Source organism: Miniopterus schreibersii, assembly GCF_964146895.1.
Source record: "Miniopterus schreibersii genome assembly, chromosome: 7".
Lineage (NCBI taxonomy): Eukaryota > Metazoa > Chordata > Mammalia > Chiroptera > Miniopteridae > Miniopterus > Miniopterus schreibersii.
The window spans coordinates 29,966,462-29,979,431 of NC_138108.1; the positions used below are offsets into that span (position 1 = coordinate 29,966,462).

The 12,970-nt window shown below is 39.8% G+C and overlaps 1 protein-coding gene across 6 annotated transcripts in view; it reads right to left on the bottom strand.

Moving 5' to 3' along the window:
• Positions 1-76: 76 nt before the first annotated feature.
• The window catches only part of MYO1B (myosin IB), a 150,717-nt gene continuing 137,823 nt past the window's right edge, over positions 77-12,970 (bottom strand). For all 6 annotated transcript variants that reach the window (XM_081142752.1, XM_081142755.1, XM_081142754.1 and 3 more), the window contains 5 exons: positions 10,900-11,006; positions 8,479-8,611; positions 7,985-8,137; positions 6,426-6,553; positions 77-1,548 (listed from right to left, as the gene is read on the bottom strand). In XM_081142752.1, coding sequence (XP_080998878.1) covers positions 1,425-1,548; positions 6,426-6,553; positions 7,985-8,137; positions 8,479-8,611; positions 10,900-11,006 — 645 coding nt within the window. In that variant the 3' untranslated portion in view covers positions 77-1,424. The remainder of the gene's footprint in view (positions 1,549-6,425; positions 6,554-7,984; positions 8,138-8,478; positions 8,612-10,899; positions 11,007-12,970) is intronic.

The following is a 12,970-nucleotide window of genomic DNA, read 5'->3' on the forward strand; positions in this document are numbered from 1 at the left end:
GAACACAGAGGCTTCTGAGAATTTCTTATGGAAACAGTATTTTTAAGTATAAAAATGAAAAGAAAATCCCCAGAAAAAACTTTCAATGAATGTTTCTGGTTTATAAAAGATAAGTGAAATTCAATTACACAAAGAACATAAAATGTTTGGATTGTAAAGCCTTTCTGTGCAACAATATATTGACTGACACACAACATAGGAAAATAGCTTGAAATACAAAAATACAGTTGTGATCCAGGAAATGGCACCAAATTAGAACAGTTTTATTATTTAACATACCATTGTATATACATTATCCTCTAAATAAGAAACAATTTGAATCCAAAGTTTAAAATGTAGCCTCCAAAACGAATTCTTATTGTAAATTTGGAAAAAAAAAGTCCTGCAAATTAACACAATTTTGATCCCTAATTAAAATATGCACCCTGTACCAATCACCTCTCTCATACAAAATGTATTTTATAAATAAAACTTTCAAAAAAGATCTTGGATGTTTATTGCACATCATATAGAATGCTTGCCACTATCTGAAAGGCTTTTAGCCCTCCGCTGTATTAGCTGTTTATTTACTCAAATTTGTGTGAAAACAACACTCTGCAGGTATTAGCATATGTAGGATCATATATGATGTCTACCAGAAACAGAAAATATAAACTTACTAGACTGCTTCTGTCATTTTTTTCTAAAATAAGAACACAACTCTGTTTTCTAAGCAATTACAAGAGATCTAAATAAATGAAAAATCCTGTTCAAATGGCAATTTTCTCTTTTCAAATAGAAATCACATGTAGAGGAATTTTACCCAGTCATACATTTCTACTTCCTAGGACCAGCCCTTCTTGAAGTACACATTGTTAAAGTCACACTGCAAGATTCCAGATCACGCTGTCCATCATCAACAGCTACCGTTTTGGTCTCAAAAAACTCTCGGCCCCAGCAAAGCCAGCACAAACCAGCCAGAATGCAATGGCCTTAAAAACAAACAAAATTCCTAATAACTTTTCATACCATCGAGCACAGAGCCTAGCACAGATAGGCATTCAATAAATATCTGATGAGTGAACGAGCTATCTTTTAAGACTGTTTCCTATACTTAGATGTAGTAATGACTTATGAGTAATATGTGGATTCAGGGTACACAGATCTAACACGAGGACTAAACAAAGAACACAAGCGACATGGTGTGGACACTGTTAGTTTCTACAATCCTGTCCTGGGGTTGTGCACAGAATGAGCACTTCAAGGGTTAAAACTATTCCAATAATAAAAATTGATTAGTCAAATATTTTTATTTTGCCAAGGGGCTCTAACGGTATTAGCCTTTGACAATTGCCAAACGTACAATGAACCCCAAACGAAACCAAACCAAATTGCACTATTACAAAGAAACAAGTCCATGAAAGCAGAGGGGAGGGAGGCACCAGCTAAGGAACAGCGACTTCAAGGAGACGGTTGTTTTTTCGTTTGCACGTTGGGACGCTCCCATTTTTCTGGTTGCCCTGAATAAACTTCACACACACTTTGTCCTGTCTGAACTGCACCAGGAACCTGGAGAAAAGGAAAAGACAAATTAAAGTACGTACAGAACAGCTGATGACTACACAAGATGAGCTTTCGTTTTTGACTGGATCCCGATCCTGACAGGTATGGCCCCTTTCCCGAGCCTGTCCCCGCGGGATTCTGTCGTCAGGTGCCACACGGCATGCAACTTCCGGCCGTCACCACTGGGCCCCACGTAAACAGCTTCATCAACTCATCACACTTCTATAGGGAAGAAGGGCTAAGAACACTTGTTTCCCATGTTTTGAACGGAAAGACCAACAGGCTATTATCCCACTTTTCTCCATTCGTGCACAGCAAAAATATAAACTGGTGGAGGGGATGTCCTATTAAGTTATCAAAAATTGAGAAAATGAAATAAAGAATTTCAGGAAAAGAAAGGGTCTGAAGTACCTACAGACTCTAGTTTCTAAACTTTGGTTATGAACATATTACTTACACAATTTTTGTCATATCTATACATTGGGCTAATAGTTATTTTTAGCCTAAATACATGTGTTTCAAAATAGTGCTATCTATAGAATAATGATAGAATCCCATGCTTGATATGCCATTTTTTTAAAACCCCTTTAAAATATACATAAATGATAAAATGTAAAAAAAATCCATCCATGTACAGCGAAAGCCACTTCTTATCCTACCAAGTGGTACAAGTGGTGCACTGTGGGAGACAATATTCTAGTCCAAATCTTCCCTTTTGCAGATCATCAAGGGTCAAGCACCTGTCCACAAGATTATTTGTCACACCTTCCTGCAACACACATACCTCCGGCATCCCCCAGGGCTGCCTGCTGTGAGGGATACCAGATGTAAAACAAGGGGTCCCTGCCCTCAAGGACCGAATCACTGGGGGTGCTTGACAGGGACAGCCGGGCCAGAATCTCACCGCGCCCACTGCAGAGCCAGTGCGCTTTTCTCCCCACGATGAGAATTAGCACAACCTCGCCACGCTTTCACTGTTTCTCAGGGAACAGTATTCTGAGTCACTCTGACAACCACTGTGACGTCACAGGCTCACTGGCATCCATGACAACAGCAAAGACAGAAACAGTTCTGCTCTGTACATCAGGCTGTTTCAAGGTCTAAGTAGTCCATGTTTTGAAAATATCTACTGAAGTAAAATGTGACACATAAGCTTCTGATTCATCAGTTGTTTTAAAAGAATAGTATTTCTGAGCTTTTAAATGGGTGGTTTTTTCCCAACTTGAAAACACTGAAAAAAGCTATAGTTTCCAATTCGCCTATCTGATATACTTCTCTGGCATGTATACTTTTTTTTGTTTTAGTTTTTGTTTTTTTTCTTAAGGAGGGAGAAGGAGAGAAGGAGATAGAAACATCAATGATGAGTCATTGAATGGCTGCCTCCTGAACGGCCCCAAATGGGGATCGAGCCCACGACCTGGGCATGTGCCCTGACTGGGAATCGAACTGCGATCTCCTGGATCCTAGGTCAATGCTCAACCGCTGAGCCACGCCCAGCTGGGCTGCCATGTATAATTTTATCCATGTACGTCAAAGAAAAAAAATCTTTCACGCTTAACACAATACACATATTTAAAAAACCGAGTATTTCTACATTTTAATTTTCAAAGACCACTTGCAGTATAACAAATGTATATAGGGAGTTCTTTTCCCAATAACTTTAACATGTACCTGTCTCCATGTTCATAAGCTATGATCATGATTCACTCTAGAAGTAACAGTTAAAATATGAGTATTTACCATGCACCACACAGCTCATAGTAAGTTACATATAACAAAACTTTAAAACAGTCCTATGAAGTAAGTACTATTATTTATCTCTATTCATAGAAAACTGAAGCACGGCGCACAGTTAAGGAAATGGAGAATCAAAGTATCTTCCTCCAGCAAATAATAATGTCAAATGCTCTATTTCACAGCATCAATACCAGCTATGACTTTACAGCAAAAAGAATGTAGATTAGTTGTTTGACTTTAAAATATTCAAGAAAACAATTATATAACTTAAATGATATATACGTGTGTACATGTACTAGGATATCCACAGGTATATTTAACATTTTTAATGAAATAAATTCATTTTAGTTTTTTTATATATTCAGAACTTCATTTTTAGAAATACTATACCTCTTACTTAAGGTCCTTAAAATGCAACCATTTATAGTTTCAACAGTCTGGGAGTTTAAGAACTGGGAATTACAAAGCAGTTGAGTCTCTCCATGAATTCAATTCCCACTCTACGTGTACAGGTTAAAACCACCCAAAGGAGTACAAAGGACTTTGACTCTGCTCCTGTGAAATGACATCCAGTTTATCTATAACGATTATGGAGATTGGGTTTGTTAGAATACCGACTTCTATTTCTGAGAGTCTGCACCGAGGAAGGTTTTGCTCACTGAACTACATACTGTTTATAACACTAGTCTGTACAGCTGGCAATAAAACGGATCAAAGCCAGTTAGGGCTGGAAAAATACACCACGGGCACTCCTTCCCATGGCTTTATAAAATTTTGTTTAAATTTAAAATACTTTCCAGAAAGATTCTATAATCCCTGCTTGAGAGCTCCCAGAGGTTACGAGGCAGGCTACACAGGAACCGCGCTCTGCGGTGTGGCTCTGTGCTGCCCGGGCGAGGGAACACAGCTGCAGTGCAGGGCTGCAGCAGCCGTTTATGAGACCAGGCAATAATCAGAAATCGGAGAAGGCGTGGTGTTACAGGCTGGTTTATAATGCTACTAAATGTTTTCCTTCACAAGGCCACACTGCCCATCTTTACTTAGACAAGCATGTTTACTCACGCTTACATATCCGGAACATCACCCCTCCGGGACAGGGCAGGTCCCTGATGCCCAGAAGCAAACTGTCCCCACCAGTGTTCTGTGACCGTGCACCTCAAACACTAACTGGGAGAGCCACTGGAGGGTTCTGTGGCTGATTATGTTTGAGAACCATGCTCTCCCCCTGAAGCCCCTCAGGAGAGACATAATGTGCGGCAGGCTTCAGAGGCTCTGAGAAGGGCTGCAAGTAAAGAAAGGCTGTAAATTTGCACCAGAGAACACTTTCTTTGTTATGAACATCTTGCAAAGGCAGTGTTCTTAGAATACCTAAGTCTGGGAAATGCTTGAAAGGAGCAATCCTTCGTGGCCCGGTTGTCGGTGTGGTTTTCTCTGTAAATACAGCCTTATTGATCTAGTCGGTCAACTACAAGGCTGCTTCATCTGTATACGGAGGAGCTCAGCACACGCTCTCCCATGACAGTGGGATTTAGCAGTCCTACCAAAATAGAAGCCCAGCAGCCCAAGCTATAAAAAATTTCAATTACAGGGAATTTAAAGCTCTAGCAGGTTAAAACTATGATTAACTGGAACCCAACTAGCTATTATCTTTTTTCCTAATATTCTTTGTTTTATGAGAAAAGGCTCAATAGCAAGAAAAGTGATTTAGTCCAAACTGCAACTTCCAATGTAGAGTACAAACAAAGGCCAATCTCCCACCCAATTAAACACCATTCTCAGTGTAGAAATCCTAACATATCTAGGAGAGTGAGTTTGACTTACAAAGGGGTAGGAATGGATATGAATTTATTTTAGAAAGAGTTGAAATAGAATAGACTGGAAAGATCTTAATTAAAAAATAAAATCACTTCCTGAGCAATCTAGTTACACATATTTTTACAATAAATGCGAAAAAGTACATAAGCCAATAGTAAAAAATCTACTGAGAAGAAATTAAGTATCAAACAACATGGTAACTCAAATTCATTTAAATGATCTCATATTGATAGACTTAGTAATTGGGAGGGACGCTCCAATCTGAGTGCAAACCATGTCTCTATAATTAGAGCCCTAATGTAAAGAAAAAATTGCAAATTTCAAATTTATGCAGTCTTAGCACTATTAAACCCTTGCCAACACGGAATGCTTATTCTATAAAACTATTTATCAACAAATAAAGGCATCTCACGTACCACACACCCAAACAGCACTCTTGATTTCACCCCACCCGGCCACCCCCAAGCTCCTCTCTCTTCAGTGTCATCTACTGCAGTAAATGGTATCACGATTTTGGTTCAAGCCCAAAACCTAACACCCAATCTGTTAATAAGGCCTCTTGTTTCTCTTCAAACTACATTCAGAACCTGATCATTTCTCACCAGCTTCCACTAGCACCCTAGCCTAAGCCACATCATCCTAACTGGAGACAGCTCGGAGAAGCTCCTATCTTCTCTGCTTCCTTCTTGTCTCCCTATAGTTAACTCTCCATATTGCAGCTAAAGCGATTTTTGAAAACAATAAATCAGATCATGCCATGCTCCTGCTCAAAACCTGTAATGGCTTTCCATTATTCTCAGGAAAATCTCATCTCCTTACCTCAGCTACCAAGCTCCACACGGCCTCTCTCTCCAGGTTCTTTTCCAACCATTTCACTCCATCACAAAGTTCACCCCTGCCCTCAGGACCCTTGTACCTGCTGCCTCCCTGCCCCAGAAGGCATCTCCCTAGACCACTGCCAGGCTTGCTGTCTTGATCCCAGTCTTAACACAAATGTCACTAAAAAGATACCTTCCTGACCTCCACATCAAACATAACACCCTCTGACCTTTAACCTGCTCCTCTGCCCCCCATAAGCACTTGCCACTAACTAAAGTCATGTCACCTATTTATTATTTTATTTGTGCATTCTTTTTCTCTTCCAGTAGGATGTCAGGTACATGAAGGCAGAAACCTGGTCACTCACTGCCCATCCATCATCTAGAACAAATGACAGACACATACTTGGTACTTAATAAGTGGGGGCTGTATAAATGAGTGAGCTCAGAATGCTTAACTAAAACAAGAAAGTTCAAAGTAAAATGGTATATTCAAGTAATTCATGAACATACTCATCAGAAATTTCAATATTGAGCTTCTGTTTGGTCTGGCTGAGAGTCGTCCGATAGAGCTTGGTGGCCATCTCAATCAGGTGATCGCTGCTGAAGAGGAAGTCTCCTTTACTGGCTGCTTCCGAGCCCTGCAAGGACAAACCGAGAGTCAGACTATCATAATTAAAGACAGCTTAGGAGGTAAATGCTTACAGGTTTGGCTGAAAAGTATTTACCATCTCTTTAAAAAAACATTAGCTACTGGAGTCCATTCTTCCGAATAAACAGTAATTACAAAAGCAGTATTTCTTCCAAGTCGCTCAGGGCACTTCAGCGAAGTCACCTAACCCCTCGCTACCCAAAGCTGGCATCACCAGGGAGCTTGTTAGAAGAGCAGAACCGCAGGCCCCACTGCAGGCCCACAGAGTATAAACAAACAACAGGCTCCTTCGGTGATCTGCTTCCATCCTCGAGTTCCAGAAGCACTGACCTAACCTAGAACTCACTCTGAAAGCACTGCCTAAAAATTCCCTGGTGATTTGGTTAAAGAAATAAGAACAATAATAATTCCAACAAACATTCCAGGGCAGTGGCTCTCAACCTTAGTTGCATGAGGGACCCATCTAGACAGCTCTTTGAAAAACAGGATGCTGGTGCCCCATCCCAAGAAACTGATTTGGTTGAACTGGGGATATAACCTGGGCATCAGCATTATTTTAATGTGTAACTGAGGTTCAGAATCACAGACTTAGGATCTGATATGCTTGTTCCCTTTAGGTTAAGAGTCACAGTTGAGAAAACAGGCTGAACTAAGCTTATGGGATTTTCTTAAGTTTAGAATCAGCCAGACAGGTGCATCATCAGCTAGACACACGTCTCTAAATATGATTACCATTTGCTGGTATGTTTATTCAGTGACTGTTTACTAGGTGCCAAGCACTATGTGAAGCACTTTACATTTAATCCTTATAACAACACTATGTTATTATACTAAGTGCTAGTATTCTCCCCATTTTACAGAGGACAAAGATAAGGTAAACACATGAAAGTTAAACGACCTGTCCAAGGCCACTGCAAAGTTAGCAAGGCCAACTCCAGAGATTTAAGTCAGGAGGTTCTGCTTAAGCTAAAAGCACAGAACATAAAAAATCTTTAGGTCCAAATTATTAGGCCATTGACTGTAGTTGCATTCTTTACTTAAAACCCCCCAAATTAAAGATGAACAAGACATTTACCAAGTTGGTACATAGATGAAACAACAGCAGGAAGCATAGAAACATCTTCATATGCCTAGGCATTTATTCTCAGAACAACGAGTATCACCGAGGGTGCAGACAAGAGCTACTCGGTGAATTGTAACTCAAGATAACAAGTCACTAAGTGATTAATCTTAATCAATCATTGAAAAGTCAAGCCTGAGATTTGACACAGGAGGGAATATAGCCAAAATTTTCAAATCAGTAAGAAGAACATTTAATCTTCAAGTAATAGGATTATTGAGTTTTGGAAAATTTTAAATCAATGGCTGAGAAACTGGACAAACACAGAAATCTTTCACTCAAATCAACAGTTGAATCTACCTCTTTGAGGTGGATGGCGAAGAAGCCATCGTTCTGTGAGCTCATCGATACTTTGGTCACATCCACCAGGGGAACCTCTGACTTGATCTGTCCAGACTTTTGATCAGCAAGAAGGAGGTTATTGTTTGTTAAGAGGAAAATCCGGGACGTACTCTAAAGCAAAACAAAAAACGATGTAAAACCAGTGATCAAAAATACCCCTCAATGGTCCATGAGCTTAAAGCATTAGTTATTTGCAAAAATGCTTCCAATATCCTTCAGCCTGCACACCTGTGTAAACCGAGAACACATTAGACATAGGTAATACATTTTAATTCGCAAACGTTTCAGAAAGCAAGTAAAATTCCTCCTAACCTTACAGGTAGAGGGAAATAACTTTCTTCACAGTAACTCTGCTGAGAATGTGAAATGCAAATTTTAACATTCAGAAAATTAAAGATGACTGTCTCAACTGATAAACACTTTTTGTAAGTCTTCAGGGTTAGCAGTTTTACCTTCCCGTTTGCACGGTTAATTTTGTTTACAACTTCAGCAATGATAATCTTTTCTTCAATGGCATCTTTGAGTTTCTTATACTTGGGATTCTTGTTGATTTCCAGGTAAGCCCCTTGGAATGGTTGGCCAACACTAAACAGCAACAAAAAAACCCTCACATTAGAAAAGGTTTCCAACAGAAGTACTACTGAAAAACAGTTATAGCCAATTGATTCTAGAGTGTCTAACAGCTTCATAAATAGTAAATTTACTTTATATATTTTATACATTATACTTGCATGTGTCCTAAGTATAAGTTGGGAATAGAACCTTTAACCAATTTATTTCAAATATACTTTTGATATGATCAAGGCATTTGGTAGGCAGGACTTTGATAAAAATCTTATCATGTGGAATACTCAAGAAAATATCACAGGTGAATGACAGCCAAGACCCAAGGGCAGGGCCTCGTGTGAAGGAAAAGGAAGTTCCTTCTAATCTGTTAACATAAAGTTAATAGCTGCCCACAAAGGATGTACTAATGCCTTTAACAATACGTAGCAGTGGAACAAAGAGCACAAATCATTACCATCACCTGGCCCAAAGAAAAATTTCATTTTCTTGTAGAGTAAGAAAATCAGTGAGCTTTCTGGGGAAGAACAGATCCAGAACCACTTTAGGAAAAAAACTACAGAACACGCAATATTATGTAATTCTGGCTCTAAAGAGGCGACATATAAAGAAAAGTCAGGCCCCTCCTCCTAAGATATGCCCTAAGTGGACAGAAGAGGCCAAGTAAACATGCAGAATCAGGGCAGTTTTATCGAACACACAACACTAAGATATCGATTTCCCTCAAGATTTTGGGGGAAGGGCACTCTCAGGGCAGCTTCTTCAAAGACATACACAAGCACAAACACAAACACAAAAACAAAACAACCCCTGCAGCTTCGTTCTGAGCCGTAAAGCTCTGGCAATTTGCAAATACAATTTTAAATGCTTGTGTTGTGGGGGAGGATCGGGAAGAACAATCCGCGCAGGTGGTCAGTTTCACAGCTCCCAGGACAGGAGAGGCCCACACCGGAGGGCTCGCTCCGCACGGGGCGGGCGGGTGAGTTACCCCACCCCTGGGCTGCCGCAGGGTGAGCCTGCCACCATCCCTGAAAGCTGATAACACACCCCCCAAAAAACCTGGCTCCACATTAACATTTTATGTTGTTCATATTCAAATGTGTTTTTAATAATAAAAAGTGCTCAGAGTCTTTGAATTGGTTTCTTCAAAAATGCATTTTTCTCCCTCCAGTTAAGAGTCATCCACAGGGAATGTTAATTAAGAAGGTTACTCTACATATTAAAAATATAGAGAAAGAGTTAAATAAAATTAGTTGCTAGAGAAAGCATAGAGATAATGTTCCTGTCTGAATACGCTGCACAGAGCAGGCGCTTAGGACGACTTTGGACTTTGACACTATGTTTGACTTAGGATAGCTGCCACCTCCAGCAACCAAACCAGCTGACCAAGGAAGCTGTGTCATTTAAAACATTTAAACCAAATGAGTTTGGCAACTTACGTTCTTTTAATCCTTTAAAAGGAAGAACTTTCAAGTGTGTGTGGAAGACCCAGAAATATAAACGTACCATATGTTATACATGTGAATATACTTAGCATATAATCCATTTTTATTTCTAGGCCATTCTTTGGGAGAAACTAAAAGTTGTTACGGATTTGGCTTGAAATTGTACAATCTATTTTTTTTAAAATAAATAACAGATGAAAAAGAGAGAGGAATTCCGGGGGATAATGAACTTGGGAGATGTAAGAATATTTGACAAGCCGTGTTCCCCAAGGACTTCACTTGGAGAACTTGCAATTAGTATCCCTTCTTTTACTGAGTACTTGGTGTCTACGATAAAGGAACTGAACTTGCCGCACAGGTGTCCGAAGTCATGCCCAGTGAGTGAGCGGGCCAAAGGCCACCACAGACAAGTGCAAGCAATATTCAAAAAGTTATATACTGGCTCACTCTTTTCATTTACCTTAAAAATGAGATTCTGACCCAACGTATTAAATAAAGCAAAAAAGATTGGAATGGTGATTACAGTATATGGCCAACAAAAATTGGGCTAGATCTGAAAACTATGGAAAATTAGCAGGAATTTACAATGTACATTTATCTTAAGAGCCTATATAATTTTTATTTTAAAAAGTGACTTCTAATTATTTAGTGAAGTGATCAAGCTAATGCCAATGAAAAAAGGCTAACAAATGGAAGCCACTGATCCAAAGTGTTTACAGTATTTATATCCAGCTGCTCATAAAATAATTCACAAAATTAAAAATCTCTCATGTATTATTGAAATCAAATTGTTAGAAAAGACCTACAAATATTTGAGAAATTTTTAAAATACTGACTTTCATGAGTAAAGCAAAGCCACAATACCTAGATGGGTACAAAGCCTTCTTGTCTTTGAAGAGTTCACTGGCTTCTAGCTTCTCTTCATAAATAAGTTTCCGCTGGTCTGTGAACTGGTCCCTGTATTTTTTACACTGTGAGATATGAAGGAAAAAGACATCACTTATATAAATAAATCATTGCTCATTCTTACACATAATAAGCCAATTTGATAGAGGCAAAAATATGAGTAAATGTGTATGAAATGTGTATTTAAAAGGCCCAAAGTGTTTTTCCTTTGTCGGTTTCACTGCTTATAGTACAGAACTCAGGACACGTCTTCCAAACATACAAGGGTCCTGAGATTCACAGTAAAAAACAAAACAAAACAAAACAAAAACCTACCAGGCAGCACAAACCAGTGCACACACCTGCACACACACATCCAGTCAATCGATACAAAATCTTAACAACACTTATCCTTTCTGTATGTCATGTACCCTATTATTTTCATTTCTATTCTATTTCATTTAAAAATATGCAAATTAAAACCACAATGAGGTATCACTTCACACCTGTCAGAATGGCTGCCATCAACAAGTCAACAAACGACATGTGCTGGCGAGGGTGTGGAGGAAGGGGAACCCTAGGGCACTGCTGGTGGGAATGCAGACTGGTGCAGCCACTACGGAAACCAGTATGGAGGTTCCTCAAAAAATTAAAAATGGAGCTGCCGTTCGACCCAGTGATTCCGCTCCTAGGAATGTATCCTAAGAATCCTGAAACATTCATCAGAAAGGATTTATGCACCCCGATGTTCATAGCAGCACAGTTTACAACAGCTAAGATCTGGAAACAGCCCAAGTGCCCATCAGCAGATGAGTGGATTAAAAAGCTGTGGCACATTTACACCGTGGAATACTACGCAGCTGTAAAGAAGAAGCTCGTACCCTTTGGGACAGTAATGGAAGGACCTGGAGAATATTATGCTAAGTGAAATAAGCCAGCCAGCAAAAGAAAAATATCACATGATCTCGCTTATACGTGGAATCTAAAGAACTTAATAAATTGACGAGCAGAATAGATTCAATGACATGGAAGCATAGATGAGACTGACCAAAGGTCAGAGGGATGGGGGGGGGCCGGGGGATGGACGGGGAGAGAGTAACCAAAGAATTTATGTGCATATATACACAACCCAAGGACACGGACAATGGTGGGGAGAGTGACTGGGGAGGGGGAAGGAACGGGGGGGGGGGGGGGAATGGGTCATTGGGGAGAAAAAGGGACATTTGTAATACTTTAAACAAAAATAAAAATTTAAAATAAATAAATAAATAAAATTAACACTAAACTGAAAAAAATAAATAAATAAAAAATAAAAATATTGGTAGTAGCTACAGTAAACTGATTTCATAACCCACAAATATGCTATAGCCTGTAGTGTGAAAAGCACTGCTCCACCTCCCCCACTTCCATGGTACAATGTGGACACAAGACCTAAGAAATCTCTCCGCCTGGATTCTGAGATTGCATAGAAGGAAGAAAGGATGGTGGGAGGAACAGGGCCAGGTTTTTCAGACACACTCTGAGAAACTCAGTTCCAGGTGTGGCTGAGAACCACTGACTAACTGTTTAAAGAAATGTTCACACTGCTCCCCACACATCCCCGTCTCTAACCCAGGGAGAGCAGAGGCAGAGCAGTTCTCCGTCGTCACTTCTGAAAAGAGTTTCTACGTCAGACTCAAAACATTGGCCACTGAAATGCTGGTGAATCTCTCCAAATTGACTCACTAAGTCAGGGAACAGAACTCAGAATCCAGTTCCATACGCTGTGCTGGAACCAATCACGACACTAACCAGTGAGGATGTCACTCTACATGTGACCGATAAGGAACCCACACTGCTGGGCAGGGAAGAGCTTCCCAGAAGACGTATCTACCCATCGTTCACTTACTAAGTACAAGGTCTTCAATCTAATGATTTTCTTGCACCTGATACCTGCATATATTTAATGTAGCATTCCATTTACCGAGTTATTGAAATGCAGTCAACATCTACACAAGTACCCCACTTACACCACACTGGGCAACACCTAAATTACATGTTATGCCAAAAT